This window comes from Capra hircus, chromosome 1 (assembly GCF_001704415.2).
Source record: "Capra hircus breed San Clemente chromosome 1, ASM170441v1, whole genome shotgun sequence".
NCBI lineage: Eukaryota > Metazoa > Chordata > Mammalia > Artiodactyla > Bovidae > Capra > Capra hircus.
The window spans coordinates 72,840,553-72,857,052 of NC_030808.1; the positions used below are offsets into that span (position 1 = coordinate 72,840,553).

At 35.9% G+C, this 16,500-nt stretch overlaps 1 protein-coding gene across 5 annotated transcripts in view; it reads left to right on the plus strand.

The window, feature by feature from the left end:
- Positions 1–16,500, plus strand: part of ATP13A3 (ATPase 13A3) — a 103,765-nt gene that overhangs the window by 53,941 nt on the left and 33,324 nt on the right. For 3 of the 5 annotated variants that reach the window (XM_018046525.1, XM_018046528.1, XM_018046533.1), the window contains 8 exons: positions 53–162; positions 447–543; positions 1,468–1,540; positions 3,145–3,322; positions 4,244–4,431; positions 9,314–9,402; positions 14,476–14,556; positions 16,376–16,465. In XM_018046525.1, the coding sequence (XP_017902014.1) occupies positions 53–162; positions 447–543; positions 1,468–1,540; positions 3,145–3,322; positions 4,244–4,431; positions 9,314–9,402; positions 14,476–14,556; positions 16,376–16,465 (906 nt within the window). The remainder of the gene's footprint in view (positions 1–52; positions 163–446; positions 544–1,467; positions 1,541–3,144; positions 3,323–4,243; positions 4,432–9,313; positions 9,403–14,475; positions 14,557–16,375; positions 16,466–16,500) is intronic. The other 2 variants (XM_018046535.1, XM_018046531.1) reach the window with 1 other exon arrangement.

Consider the following 16,500-nt stretch of genomic DNA (forward strand, 5'->3'; position numbering starts at 1 on the left):
GGCTAAGTCAAGTACCCAAGACTCAAAAGAATTTTCTTCTTTAATCCATTAGGCTCTGAAGAGGGCACATGGAGGCATTTCCTTATCAGAGCTTGAGGCTTCAGTGGCATCTCCCTTTACCTCCAAAACTCCTAGTATTTCCTGTGTGCCAAACCTGATCAGGTAGTATACATTAGAAATCTTGCTCTATTAATCCAGAAAAAAAGGTCATAGGAAGTAATATGAATTTGTTTTAATGGTGTGTTAGTGCACTTGATCTGTAATGCTTTAGCAACAGATTGATTGCTACTCCTCATTTCTTCCAGTTCTGCTTTGGCTTAGTTCTTTTTGGCAAAAAAGTGCATTGTTGTAACTTGAATGTTGATGTTCATCTGTCAAGATATAATTGTGGTTTGGAGGAGGCATTTAGAATACTTCTATTCACATGCCAACATTTGTTTTCACAGGGAAGGCCGTGCAGCTTTAATGACTTCCTTCTGTGTATTTAAATTTATGGCTTTGTACAGCATTATACAGTACTTCAGTGTTACTCTGCTGTATTCTGTGAGTACTGACATTGCCAACAGAGATGGTACTTAGTGTTAAGACATTTAAATTAAAAATATTGGGCATATATGTTTCAGTTTGAATATATTCATTAATTGTGAAACTTAAATAACTAGCGCCTATAAATTTTCCTTTAGTTTGCTGAATTTTGAGTAGCAAATTGAAAATCTCGTTAATCTGGAATAACATTTTCTTTAAGGCCAACAGCTGTGGCTTCAGCCTTGTGAATAAAAGATAACTGTATTCTTTTTTTGCCTTTAGCACAGATTGGACATTTTTTTTTTCAGAACTCTTCAAAATGTCAAGCTGTGACATATTTTAGAATTGCAGTTAACTTTGCTATACATTTATAAGGAAAGGCCAGAATGAGAGAAGATGTTTCAGATGTACTTTTAGGACTTGTATAAACAAGTGATGTCCCTAGGTATGCCATGGATTTTGTGGTTGAGGTGATCTCACTTTAGATTTTTCTCTGAGTGAACATTGGTGAGATGCCAAGGAGTCTTTGTGAAACTATCCCTTTTTACCATATGTGGAAAATATCAGGAGGGATGGTGTTGGATATTAAGAAAGCTTCAAAATATTAATTTTCAAGAATGTTGAATATTGTGGGTAGAAGTCTGTGCTTTCTTTTTGCCAAAAAACTTTTAAAGGTTTTTATTGAATGGATTTTTAGAAGCTACCTTTTATACTAATATATTAAATTGTAAATATGTTCTGTTTCACTAATTTAAAAGCAAATGTGTTTAATTTTTAAGCAGGCCAAGTGTCATTTTGAAGTTGTCATTATTGGGGGGGGGGGGGAATTAAAACCAAGGAGGAAAAAGCTAATAAAAGCAGGGGGAAAATAGTATAAAAGTGGTACTATAAGAATAGTTCCTGAACTGTAACTATTAAAAAAAAAAAAAATTCCTTCTCTAGATCTTAAGTAACCTGGGAGACTTCCAGTTTCTCTTCATTGATCTGGCAATCATTTTGGTAGTAGTTTTTACAAGTAAGTATTTTGTTTTGTTACTGTTTTTAAAGCATAGGAAATTCTGATGTGGCTTATTAAACTTTGGTAAATTTACATGAACAATTATAACACAGTGCACATCTTTTCATTTTCTATGTAAGGTTCTCTTATTTCTGATTGTTTATATTTTGTCCCATTTTTTTTATTCTTTCTCTATTTTTTTCTGAAATATTTGAGAATATGTTAACATTATCATGCCCCTTTGCCTTTGAATGTTTTAGTATATATTGCCCCAAAGTCATTCTCTTGTCCAGCTAAACACAGTTACAAAGACTAAGAAATTTAACATTGATACAATATTACCTAATCCATACCTGTATTCAAGTCTTGTCATGTGTCCCCAAAATAACCCTTAAACCCATTTTTCCCCCTAGTCTCTTGGCCCAGGATCTAGTCCAAGCTCACAAACTTCATTTAGTTATCATATCTATTTTGTCATCTTTAATTCAGAATACTACGTTCAGCCTTTTGCGGGGGACTTCTTGATGTTGATATTTATGAAAGAAGATAATCAGTTATATGGGTTTGTCTGATGTATTCTCACTAGACTCAGGCTATGCATTCTTGGCAGGAATATCAAAGAAGTGATGCTGTGTCCTCCTGAGTACATCATATAAGGAGACAAGGTGTTGGTTTGTTTCAGTATTGGTGTTAACATCAAAATAAATAATGATGGTAATGAGATATGATCTGTTTAAATAAGTAATTGGGAGAGAAGGGAAAGCTATTCCTTATAGTAAAGTGCTAACTAACAATATAGAAGGAACGATTGGCTTATCCAGTGGAAAGACCCTGGTCTTCCTGACATTTTAGAAGAACTTTTCGTTGTGGGGATGCTATCCTGTGTTTCAGGTTACAGTATCTCTGACCTCTACTCCCTCGATGCCAGTAGCACTCTCCCATTTGTGACACCCAAAAATATCTCCAGACATTGTGAAATGTTCTCTAGGGGTCATACTTTGGTTGTGAACCACTGAATTTGTCAGTCTTTAGTGAATGCTAAAACTAAGTGAATGGAAGTCAATAAGAAACAGGATTTTTTACACAGTCTTAGCATCTTTCTACAAATTACTTATTAATTGCAAAGAGAAAAATAGAAATATTACGGTGGAGAAACTTGGCAGCCACCACCTTAATAAGTGATCAAAGTCTGTTTTTAATGTTACTGTTATGTTTATATAGTTTCAAACCTTTGTTAATGTCTTCTTAGGAGGAAGAAATGTGTATTATTTTAACTGTAGCTTTACAATTAAAGATTCAGAAATAAATTCTTAGTTAAACATATAAGGGTGGTGATGATATGTGCTTATACTTAGTATGCTTTTTGCTTGTACTAGTGTTTCCTTTGAATTTTAGTAGACTAAAAAGTACTCCTGAGCCATTTCTTGAAAAAGCTTAAATTGTTCACTTTTACAGATTACTTAAACATATATGGCATCTGGCTTGGTTTTTGGAGGTTTTTCATGTTACAGATTTGTTAGAGAAAAATAGTTTTTCTAAGTTCCTAAATGAATCTGATTATGTATTTTATAATGACAAATTAATTTAGTTACAAACCTTTCCTCTCTTTCTCTTCAATGTAGTGAGTTTAAATCCTGCCTGGAAGGAACTTGTGGCACAAAGACCACCTTCAGGTCTTATATCTGGAGCCCTTCTCTTCTCCGTTTTGTCTCAGATTATCATTTCCATTGGATTTCAGTCTTTGGGTTTCTTTTGGGTCAAGCAACAGACTTGGTATAAAGAATCACATCCATATTCATAGTAAGTTGGTCAATCCATTAAAAAAAAATGTGTAGAGTGTATGGGGTTGCAAAGAGTCAGACATGACTTAGAACAACTGAACAACAACAGCAATGTATATGCATGTAAAAATATGTTTAAATTTATGTAAAAATTGCATGCAGCTTGATTACACATTTAAATAATTTGATCTGCATTTGACTTTATCTGTAGGAAGATGGTCAAGCCAGGTCCTAATAATCGTGACCCAGACGGACCAGTTTCTTAAGTTGCTACTGAGCCTTGCTTTCCTTATGTATAAAATGAGAAAAGTGAAATTAATTACTAGGGTCTCTTCTAAACTCAGAATATTTATGTGTCTAACTTCTCTGTCCTCACTTTGGGAAATGGTATTTTGAAACTTAAAAAATTTGAGTAAAATTATTAAGTGGATCTTTTATTTGTTTACGAGCTGAATGTTTTCCAGTTCACAAATTATAACATTTTTTAAATTAATTACACATAGGTAAACATAAAGTCTCTTTACCTTTACTGTGCTGAAAGTACATGCTCAGTCACTCAGTTGTGTCCAGCTCTTTGGGACACTGTGGACTGTAGCCTGCCAAGCTCTCTGTCCATGGGATTCTCCAGGCAAGAATATTAGAGTGGGTTGCCACTTGATCCTCAAGAGGATCGTCCTAACCCAGGGATCAAACCTGCTTCTGCATTGGCTGGTGGATTCTTCACCACTAGCGCCACTGGAGAAGCCCCATGCTAGAAGTACTCTGCAAATTAAAAGAGTGGGGAAAGGGTTTATTAAAAATAATGTCTTATTAATTAATGAAGTTTCTTTCCTATAATTTTTTTAAATTGACTGAAATGTGACTAGAAAGAAAAATTGGTTTCCTTTGGGACATAGATACTGTGTTTACTAATACAGGGTTTTTTTTGTGTGCGTTGTAGTGCTTTTAATACTACAGAAAGCCCAGACGGGAATTCTTCGCATTTGAATGATGAAACCAATCCTGATAAACATAACATAGAAAATTATGAAAATACCACAGTATTTTTTATCTCCAGTTTTCAGTACCTCATAGTGGCAATTGCCTTTTCAAAAGGAAAACCCTTCAGGCAACCTTGCTACAAGAATTGTAAGTCTGGCATTTACTGTGATTTCCATGTTGATTCCCTTCTTCAAAAGTAATGCAGGAGTAGAGTTAAAACTGTCCTTTCAAAATAAATAGATCTTCGCAAATAGAATGAACCTAGTGATTTAGATGTTTACGGTCTTGTTTTATTCTCATGATAGCTACCACCCTAGGTTTAAAATTAAAGTCAGCACTTCTAAACATTCCTGGTTTTCACATCCTATTCCTCTGGCTCCAACTTTTATTTTTACAGCCCATTGGAAAGTTAGAATTAGAAGCAAGAACAGAGGCTCCTCACTTGGGACAGTGGGTAATATACTTTCCTTCTGGGTGGTCTGCACAGTACCAGCTCTTTCCTCATTTTTGACACCGTTTCAGCCAGTATTCACCTGGAGTTCTCCATTTCTGTCAGCGTTGCATCTGCCTCAGAAGGGGCCAGTAGAATGGAGGCTTGTGCCTATGAAAACTTGTTTGCCCGTGGCTGTAAGAGACAGCATTTTGATTGATCACAGTTAGGGTTTTGGGGGGAAAAGAAATCATCACCTTACGTAAGTTGCTGGTTTTAAGAAATTGAAACTGCAGTAATAAATATATCAAACAGTGTTAAATTTTTTTTTTTCACATAGGACTTTAGACTTTTGCAGTATCTTGGGGTGAATAGTGATTATTCTCTTGCTGTAAGGAAGTCTCAGTGTTCTGGTTGGCACAGTGTTAGGTCGCAGCTTTTGGTGTCTCATAGGAGGGATTACTGTGCACATCTCTGTCTAATGTAGCGTTTACAAAGCATGTTCACATACATTGTCTTATTTAGTCTTTACTTCTACCCTCTGGTTCATAGGGCAGGTTTTATTACTTTGTATTTTAAGCAGGTGAGAGTTCAAAAATATAAATGTCAATAATTGAAATTTGGTTTCTACTTTTTTCCTTAAAAAATGAGCTGATATTTCTTATTTAACAAATGAAGACTGTATTACTGAAAATCTTATTAAAACCATTGGGGACAAAAGGCCTTGCATAGAAGGTTTATCATTGTACTTTTTAAGAGAACTTCATAACTAAAGTTACGTTATTATAAGATGAACTTGTCAAACTTAAGGTTGATGTATTTTGTCTTTAGTTGGGTATCTTAAAATTTCAAGGAAATACTGAGCATGCCCAAGGGCAGCTAAAACATTTATCAAAGAGCAAAACTAGTTGGTAATAAGCAAGACAGTCACACCAGGAAAGTTCATTTCAGAGATCTAAGTAAGTCCACTCTATTAGGTATTAGATGCTTATTTTCAAATGCATCTGTTATATTATTATGGGAAATTCCAAAAAAAATTAAAGGCTTAAATATTTTGTATTCCTCGTTTAACTTCAAATTGATTTAAATAAACTCAATTGTTGATGGCCATACTTCTTTTTTAAAATGTATGTTAAAAATAATATTTTAGTAGAAATGTAGACACAAAACCTTTGTCCTTACTGTTAGCAGCTTGTGCATTCTGTCAGTAGTTATGGAAGTCCATACTGTCATAAAACATGCCTCCTGGAAAATGTAATAGAAACAGGAAAGTCAACATATATTAATACATACTTTGCCGATTTTCACATCTTGTCTGTCTGTCTGTGATTGAAGTCCCCTGATCTTGGAATGTAGTTGATACTGGTAAGTAAAGAAAGGAAAGTAGAGAAGAAAGTAAGAAATGACAGAAATAAGTATTACTGTATAAAGTGATATACAATGTAAAGTGTAAATATAGATGCAGAAGAGTAGGGGAAAGGTTAAGGCTTTCCTAGAATGGACATTAGCCTTTCCTTTTCTAGAATACAGAAAACAGGTCTTCACTGGAGCCTGCTACTTGCTGTTCTCTGTATCTAAACAGTGTAATATATTCAGTCTATCTTGAGGTGGTTTTTTTCAAGAATTAACCTTAATCTTAGGCATGTAAGGCTTTATAATAGAGTTTTTTGCTCACTTCTAGTGGTTCAGTTTGATTCTAAGTAAAAGCCTAATTTCAGTCTGGTTACCTATTTTTGATGTTAGTTCAGCCAAGTTATATTTTCGTGCTTGACTGTGCTGTCATTTCAAGGACCATGATCACATGGATATAGTTCTAACACTCTCTCTTAACTAGATGTGATTTCTTGGGATCTGGCTTCAGTTTTTGCTACACTTTAAAAATTTTGATCCCTATAATTTACTGCTTGTGAAATCCAGGTTATTTTTCAGTTTTTGAAGGCATTATTACTGGCTTGCCAGTGTCTTTCCTGTTCAGGCCTGTGTGATTTTTCCTTGCCTGAATTGGTTGGAGCAGATACCTAGAGGCTCTGAAGGATAAGGTGACCTTTTAAAGACAAGTAACTGGGTAAGGAAGGAAGGATTAGGAATAAAAAGACTTGAAATTTGTGGTTATAGGTCAGACGATCCTGGTTGGTATTTTTGAAGAAGGAGCAAGAGGTATATGTCAGAGCCATAGACAAGTATTTTGGATCTATTTACTCCATATAGGTTTTTGTTTCTGAGTTACTTACCAACATAAATATGAAGGAAATCCTTTATGGTGCCTTATTTTGATGCCATATTCCATCAGAAGGAACCGGTATTAGGAACAATTTTGTGACGCTAAGGCTGGGACATATGAATAATAAATCTACTCTTTCCTATAGGAGCCTCACCATATCCCCATTTTATAGCTAAAAATTTAACTATGAATGACTTGCTGATGTTCACATAGCCTTGTGGCAGTATCTGAAACAGAATCTAAACCTTTAACTTGTGGAATATTCTCTCAGCCACCGATCACCACCAGTACAGAGTTTGATAGCTGTCTTCTGGTGAAGAGTATTCCTTGCACTTCATAGGATTTACTAAGGAATCACTGACTGTGCCAGGAGATTCTAGGAGCTGAGAGCACAGTCTCCTAGAAACTCATACCTCTACAAAATGAACATCAGATTTTTTCATTCTTGGTTGAAATTCTTATTCATTTTTCCATTTTTGTTATTATATAGACCTGCCAGCCATCTACCACCCTTGTCAAATTCCTTTGAACAGTGCCTCTTTTTCTCCCCTGGCTAAACAAAGGAAGGATTCAATTATTTATTTTCTCCTTCAGATGGAAATCTTGGCAGATTTTTAGAGGTGTGATCAAAGGTAGTGGTTATAGGAGAAAGACAGATGAGAATTTGAGAATATTGTTGAGGTAAATGTAAGAAGTGTTTCAGCTTGAGTAAAAAAAATTTTTTTTTTCTTCTGGTAATGTGTGAGAACTAGATTGAAAATCTGTTTTTGCTTATCATTGTAAAAATGCAGTAGGATTTGGAAAACATTCAATATAGGCTATTACTTCATTGAAACAAAACATTTTCTGTCTGTTTCTCTCTCTGACACTTATGTTGGGACCTTCCCCCCGCCCCCCGCCCCAGTCCTCTTTCTGATTTAGTCTTTGTGTGTTTTTTGTGTATGTTCATGTACTTCCAGCTCGCAACTTTCCAAACACTTTTTCTTTAACTGACTATATAAATATTTGAATGGCTGTGTAGCATGTATTACTTTTGTTGCTACATTTATTGACTAGAATGTTGTATTTCCTGTTTGCAATTTAGTAGAAATTTGGTAAAAAAAAAAAAAAAAATCTAGAAAAACATTCCTTCTTTTATCTTAAATGGGTTCCAAATTTTTCACCCTGTTGGTCAGAGGCTCGTAGTGAAAAGATTTCTCACTTATGGCATGATTGGTAACACAACTTTCAGCCTAAGCTGCTAGAACAATAAATATCTATAATATATATACAGCAACAAATATATATATAAAACAGTATTGTTTCTATAGAATAATAACAGTTGGCCTATAGTTTTCAACTGACATAGTAACAAATTTCATATTTACAAATGTCTCCCACATTTAAAAATATTGAAACCCCCCCCCATTTACAGTCTTTAAATAGGATATCAAACTTCTTTACTCAATCTGAAGGATTCACAATAAGGTTTTGATTATATGTGGTCATAGTAAAGTTTGAGTTTGAAGCTGACCTCAAATAGGAACTTAGAAATAAATATTCCAGACCAAGGGAAAACGGAGGAAAAAGTTGGAATCTGTCAATATAAATTGAGATTATCTCTGAGACCCCCTCATAGCTTGTTACATAAGGGTGTGCTTCTATGTGCATGTGAAAGTATGTATGTACAGTTAACAAAACTGTCATGAGCAGGGAGTTTTTTGTTTTTGAGTTAGGAAAGAGATACAGAGTGCTGATGGATGGAATTTACCATTTCTGCCTACAACAGCAAGCCACAGGGTTAGCCCACACTAAAAGTAGCAGGTCAAGCAATTCCTGGGTTTTGGCTAGTGTTTTCTGTGGAAATATTTTCATGGAGGAGATTAATGAGAAAGTGGGATTCGCTTAAGTATAGAGTATAGAAATGTAAGTATAGATATAGAAATATACTTACATTCAACTTAGAATGCCTCTATTTAGGATTATAACTAATACTGATGATAAATGTTATCAGCATTTTTACAATCAACAATAATTGTCTTTGCATATAGTTTTAAATGATAATCTCATTTGCCGTAAACAGTCTGGTCTCCTGTCTGTGAATTATAGATTGGCTTGATTATCTTATAAAGTGGCTGTCTGTGATTAGTACAAATACATGTCCATAAAGGTCCATCCCTTATTTTTTTTAATAAACGCTGATTATTTTCACATTACAGAAATACATCCTTTGGGCCTGTATGATCTATCATATTGCAGGAAACATCATATAGCACACATTTTATATACTTCATCCATCTAAATAGATGTATTCAAATCGAGTTTAGGGTTGGCACTATGCCAGTTGTTAATAAATGCCTTTTTACTCCCTGATTTAATTGTTTTACTTTCTTTTCCAGATTTTTTTGTTGTATCTGTGATTATGTTGTATGCTTTCATGTTATTCATCATGTTGCATCCAGTTGACTCTATTGACCAGGTTCTTCAGGTAAGGCTTAAGCACATCAGTTATTACTGGTTGTCTGAAAAATGATAGGATCTGGGGTAGCAGTGGTTATTAAGATAGTAGGGGAAGATGACACATTGTTATTACACAGCAGATGAGAGTGCTGGGTGATTGCTAGGGCTTAAGATTTATCCCCCTCCGTTGCTCTTATGTTACTGGGGGAAGAGACTAAACTGACTGTGTTTCTTTCTTCTAGTGTGTTCTAGTATAATTTTGAGCATGCCCTCTTCAGCTTTCTAAAGTCCCAGTTGTTTTTCAGAGTGTTTGTACCACTGTATGAGAGCTTTTGTTCCACATCATTGCCAACATTTGTCTAGTGGGTATAAAGATGTCATGTGACTTTATAAGTAATTTTGATACATGGTTGGGTAGGATCCGTATTCTCACCTCACGTTGTTCATGTTGATCTTTTCGGCTGTCCTGAGCTTTTCCTCCTTCATATAAGTTTTAAGTGTAGTTTGTCAAGTACCAGGAAAAGCCCTTTTGGATTTTTTATTAGAATTACACTGGGTTTATCAAAAATTGAGGGAGAGGCTCTGTTTTCTTCAGAATATCTTTTTCTCTAAAGGTTTTTATTACAAGTTTTTATTAGATTTATTCCTGTAGTATTAACGGGGTTTGTTCCTCTGATATGTATCTGTTTAAAATTACATTGCGTGATCCTTTTATGCTGGTGAATCAGTGCAGTTATTTGGACATTCATCTCACATCTATCAGCTTTGTCAGACTTCATTCTTGGATTTTTAGATTCTCTTAGATTTTGTTTTAGACACTTATCATCTATAAATAGTGACTTTTTTTGTTTCTCACATTTCAGTCCTTAAGTCTTCTATGTATTTTTCATGTTTGTTAACAGCATGAATGTTGGTGTGATAGTAACGTCCTTACCTCTATGGGGAGCATTCCTAGTATTTCACCATTGGATATATTATGGGCTGTAGGTTTCTGGTATATACATTTTACCAAGTTGAGGAAGCTTACTTCTATGGTGTTGGTGACATAAATATTTAATTTTATCTAATGCTTGTTCTATAGCTGTTGAAATAATCACATAGTGTTTCTCCCAGGAGAATGTGGTGAATTACAGTTGACTGATATTCAAATGTTGAATCAGTACTGCATTTGTAGAATAACACCAATTTGGTCACGGTGCATTCTTTTTTATATCTGCTCAATTTAGTTTATTACGATATTCTTCAGGATTTTTGCTTTTGGTTGCATGAGTGAAATCAGACTTAGTTTTCTTTTTCTTGATGTTATTGATAGGTTTAGATATAAAACTTAAATGAACTTTATGGATGAGCTTTATTTCATTGACTTTTCTACATTTTAACTAATTCTTTTAATGGATATTTAGGTTGTCTCCACTGTTTTGCTATTATAAACAGTGCTATATTTGCAGATTCTTGCATACTTCATTAAGAAAGACATATTTAGAAGTTAACGTCAGTAGTAGAATTTCTTGGTCAAAGGATGGCAAAGATATCTAGAATCTGAATTTTTATAAACATATATTACTGGACTCTGGAGAATTTGGCGGTTTATAGTCTTACTGACAAAACGTGGTCCACTAGAAAGGGAATGGCAAACCGCTTTGGTATTCTTGCCTTGAGAACCCCATGAGCAGTATGAAAAGGCAAAAAGATATGATACTGAAAGATGAACTCCCTAGGTCGGTAGGTGCCCAGTATGCTACTGGAGAAGAGTGGAGAAATAGCTCCGGAAAGAATGAAGAGACAGAGCCAAGGCAAAAACAATGTCTAGTTGTGGATGTGACTGGTGATGGAAGTAAAGTCTGATGATACAAAGGAACAATATTGCACAGGAACCTGGAATGTTAGGTCCATGAATCAAGGTAAATTAGAAGTGGTTAAACAGGAGATGGCAAGAGTGAACATTGACATTTTAGGAATCAGTGAACTAAAATGGACAAAAATGGGTGAATTTAATTCATTTGACCATTATATCTACTACTGTGGGCAATAATCCCTTAGAAGAATTGGAGTAGCCCTCATAGTCAACATAAGAGTCCAAAATGCGGTACTTAGTGCAATCTCAAAAATGACAGAATGATCTCTGTTCATTTCCAAGGCAAACCATTAAGTATCAGAGTAATCCAAGTCCATGCCCCAACTGCTAATGCTGAAGAAACTGAAGTTAAATGGTTCTTTGAAGACATACAAGACCTTCTAGAACTAACACCAAAAAAAGACGTCCTTTTCATCATAGGGGACTGGAATGCAGAAGAAGGAAGTCAAGAGATACCTGGAGTAACAGACAAGTTTGGCCTTGGAGTACAAAATGAAGTAGGGCAAAGGCTAACAGAGTTTTACCAAGAGAACAGACTGGTCATTGCAGATCCCCTTTTCCAGCAACACAAGAGACAACTCTACACATGGACATCATGTGTTGGTCGATATCGAAATCAGAAATCAGACTGATTATATTCTTCGCAGCCGGAAATGGAGAAGCTGTATACAGTCAGCAAAAAACAAGACGGGGAACTGACTGCAGCTCGGATCATGAACTGCTTATTGCCAAATTCAGACCTAAATTGAAGAAAGTAGGGAAAACCACTAGATCATTCAGGTATGACCTAAATCAAATCCCGTAGGATTATACAGTGGAAGTAACAAATAGATTCAAGGGATTAGATCTGATAGACTGCCTGAAAAACTATGGCAGAGGTTTGTGTCACTGTACAGGAGGCAGTGGTCAAACCATCCCTAAGAAAAAGAAATGCAAAAAAGCAAAACGGTTGTCTGAGGAGGCCTTACAAATAGCTGAGAAAAGAAGTGAAAGGCAAAAGAGAAAAGGAAAGATACATCTATCTGAATGCAGAATTCCAAACAATAGCAAGGAGAGATAAGGAAGCCTTCCTCATCAATCAATGCAAAGAGATAGAGGAAAGCAATAGAATGGAAAAGACTAGAGATCTCTTCAAGAAAATTAGAGATACCCAGGGAACATTTCATGCAAAAATGGGCTCAATAAAGGACAGAAATGGTATGGACCTAACAGAAGCAGAATAGATTAAGAAGAGGTGGCAAGAATATACAGAAGAACTATACAAAAAAGATCTTGATGACTGAGATAACCACAATGGCGTGATTATTCACCTAGAGCCAACATCCTGGAATGTGATGTCAAGTGGGCCTCAGGAAGTATCACTACACACAAAGCTAGTGGAGGTGATGGAATTCCAGTTGAGCTATTTCAGACCTTAAAAGATGATACTGTGAAAGTGCTGTATTCAATATGCCAGCAAATTTGAAAAACTCAGCAGTGGCCACAGGACTGGAAAAGATCAGTTTTCATTCCAATCCCAAAGAAAGGCAATGCCAAAGAATGTTCAAACTACCGCATAATTGCACTCATCTCACACGCCAGTAAAGTGATGCACAAAATTCTCCAAGCCAGGCTTCAACAAAAACAGTGCATGAAACAAGAACTTCCAGATGTTCAAGCTGGATTTAGAAAAGGCAGAGGAACCAGAGGTCAAACTGCCGATATCTGTTGGAGCATAGAAAAAGCAAGAGAATTCCAGAAAAACATCTACTTCTGCTTTATTGACAGCACCAAAGCCTTAGACTGTGGATCACAACAAACTGTGGAAAACTCTTCAAGAGATGGGAATACCATAACCTTACCTGTCTCCTGAGAAATCTGTATGCAGGTCAAGAAGCAACAGTTAGAACTGGACATGGAACAACAGACTGGTTCCAAATCAGGAAAGGAATATGTCAAGGCTGTATATTGTCACCCTGCTTCTTTAACTTACATGCAGAGTACATCATGTGAAATGCCAGGCTGGATGAAGCACAAGCTGGAATCAAGATTGCAGGGAGAAATAATCAATAACCTCAGATATGCAGATGACACCACCCTTATGGCACAAAGTGAAGAGGAATTAACGAGCCTCTTGATGAAAGTGAAAGAGGAGAGTGAAAAAGTTGGCTTAAAGCTCAACATTCAGAAAACTAAGATCATGGCATCCGGTCTCATCACTTCATGGCAAATAGATGGGGAAACAGTGGAAACAGTGACAGACTTTTTTTTCTTGGGCTCCAAAATCACTGCAGATGGTGACTTCAGCCATGGAATTAAAAGACACTTGCTCCTTGGAAGAAAAGCCATGACAAACCTAGACAGCATGTTAAAAAGCAGAGACACTACTTTACCGACAAAGGTCTGTCTAGTCAAAGCTATGGTTTTTCCAGTAGTCATGTATGGATGTCGGAGTTGGATCATGAAGAGAGCTGAGTGCCAGAGAATTGATGCTTTTGAACTGTGGTGTTGGAGAAAACTCTTGAGAGTCGCTAGGACAGGAAGGAGATCGAATTAATCAATCCTAAAGGAAATCAGTCCTGAATATTCATTGGAAGGACTGAAGCTGAAGCTCCAATATTTTGGCCACCCGATGTGAAGAACTGACTTTCTTCACAGAGATGAGAAAAGGCCTAGAAATCTTCCCTGATGCTGGGAAAGATTGAAGGCAGGAGGAGAAGGGGACGACAGAGGGTGAGATGGTTGGATGGCATCAGCGAGTCAGTGAGCATAAGTTTGAGCAAGCTTAGTTGGTGATGGACAGGGAAGCCTGGCGTGCTGCAGTCCATGGTGTCTCAAGGAATTGGACACGACTGAGCAACTGAACTGAACTGATAGTTCTTTTTTACGAATTTGCTTTAAATAGTATAGAGTTTGAGTATTACGTCATTGTTAGATCAGTGTCTACTTCATTGCTTAAAGATAGGATTTAAAAAAAAAAATAGGGACATGTTAGAAGTCATAATCTAGTAGGGTATGGGCTTTTGAATTTGAATAGGAATTGTCTCTTTAAGTTCAGCCATTTAATGTATATTTTAAACATTTAGTTACTGCACTTTACATTTTATTATCTGAAAAGTGGATGTAGTATCTCTTTGTGGCGTTGTTGAGGATTGAGTAGATAGTATATGTGAAAGTGTTTGGTATATAAGAGGGATTAAATAAATTTGGAAATTATGATATAATGTTATCATATCAGCTACATACTATATTACTTTTGTCTTACAGATAGTGTGTGTACCATATCAGTGGCGTATTACTATGCTCATCATCATTCTTGTCAATGCCTTTGTTTCAGTTGCAGTAGAGGTAAGTAAGCACCTCACATAATCAAATGGCTACCTTGCTGCTTTGTGATTTTTGGTGATTTAATGGTAATGCAGAAAATGGAAAGGTAACATTATGGAAATCCAGAAAGCGTTTGTTTCACCCTAGTTAAATTCTTTTAGCCTTCTCTTCTCACTTTTTCTATGAGCTAATAATAGTCATATTAAGAGATATGAGGGAATTCCCTAGTGGTCCAGTGATTAGGACTCCACGCTTTTACTGTGGAGGACACAGGTTTGATCCCTTGTCGAGGAACTAGGATCCTGCAAGCCACGCAGAGTGGCCCAAAAAAAAGAGAGATATGACTTACGTACAGTCATAAATAAGCAGTTAGAGATCAAAAATTAGTGATTGAGAGAGGATTGGTGCTCTGGTGGCCCATAAACTGGTAAACCGAGGCCGTGAGCTCAGAGTACCACCCGAGTCCTGTGATGTACAGTAAAGCCTCACATTCAAGGCAGGAGAGGGACAGGGCTGTCTCCATGAAGCATAGTAAACATGAATAGTAAGAGAGTTTACTGAAAATATAAAATAATGACTGTTATAAACTTACTCAATTGCTGGAGCTTCTCCCTTGGTATTTACTTTAAGTTTCCCTAGAAGGAAGAGGTCTTAAGTACTCTTTGATCCATTGTGTACCATCGGTTATTCTCTAGGATTGCCTTTAGGTCAGCTTTTCTAAAAGGAGATAGTAAGTTCTCATTTGCTGCTTATTAATAAAATTTGGTCTCTCAGAACTAGTTATAATTCGCTCTTAGAGTAGAAGTATATCAGATGAAGAAGGAGATACAGTTGTGGTTTTTTCTTAAAATTTATGTATTTGTGGCTATGCTGGGTCCTTATTTGTTACACGTGGGCTTTCTCTAGTTGTGGTGCATGCGCTTCTGATTGTGATAGTTCTCTTGCTCCAAAGCGCAGGTTCTAGAACTTGCAGGCTTCAGTAGTTGAGGCACATGGGCTTACATCTTCCCAGACCAGGGACTGAACTTGTGTCCTCTGCATTGGCAGACAGATTCTTAGCCACTGGACCACCAGGGAAGTTCCAGTTGTGATGTTTTAAGTTAAGGGTTTCATAAGAGTAGGCTTTTGAACTAAAATTAGGTATTTGTGGAAAGTATGTATACTTTAGAGATAATAGCTCTAGACTTAGAAATTATGTTTAATTTGTTATCTTTCTAAAAAAATGACTTGGTATTAAAATTGGGGCCATCGTGGTAGCCTGGTAATGTTATGGTACTGATCTTTTTCAGTTGCCCAGTTTAATGTATTTTTGCTCTTTTATGGAAAGCATATCTAAGATAATGTATATTAAAAGCTTTCCTTTTTCTATAGTTTATCTTTTCACATAAATGTTATTTAAGATAAAATATTTATAAAAAACAGATTTCTGGGGAATCCTTTCTAATCTCCATTGATTTATTCTTGCTTACTTTCAAAAGAATTACTTTTTCATCATGCTCACATAGGTATATTTAAATATAAATAATTCATTGTTACAAAAAAAAATTCAGATTATAAAGCATTATTTTAATATGAGAAAGGCCTGAGGATTCATATAAAAGCCATATTCTGTAGAAAATTTAGAGACCCCATTTTACCAAGAATTTTGTGATTTATATTTGTTATAAAAGTCCTGTTGTTATTCTTTATCCTTTTTCAATATTAACTGAAATTCTCTGTGTGAAAACCAAATCATGTTTTTCACTAATGTTTCTGCATTGTGAGAGCTTTTTTAAACGTGTGCATTAATAAAGAATGATGTAGTTGTTTTTCATGCTTAACTCACTGGACTGTCTCTCAGAATTTCTTCCTTGACATGGTCCTTTGGAAAGTTGTGTTCAGTCGAGACAAACAAGGAGAATGTCGCTTCACCACCACACAGCCACCACAGGTTGGAAACCAGCCCTTACTCAGTTCTTCTCATCA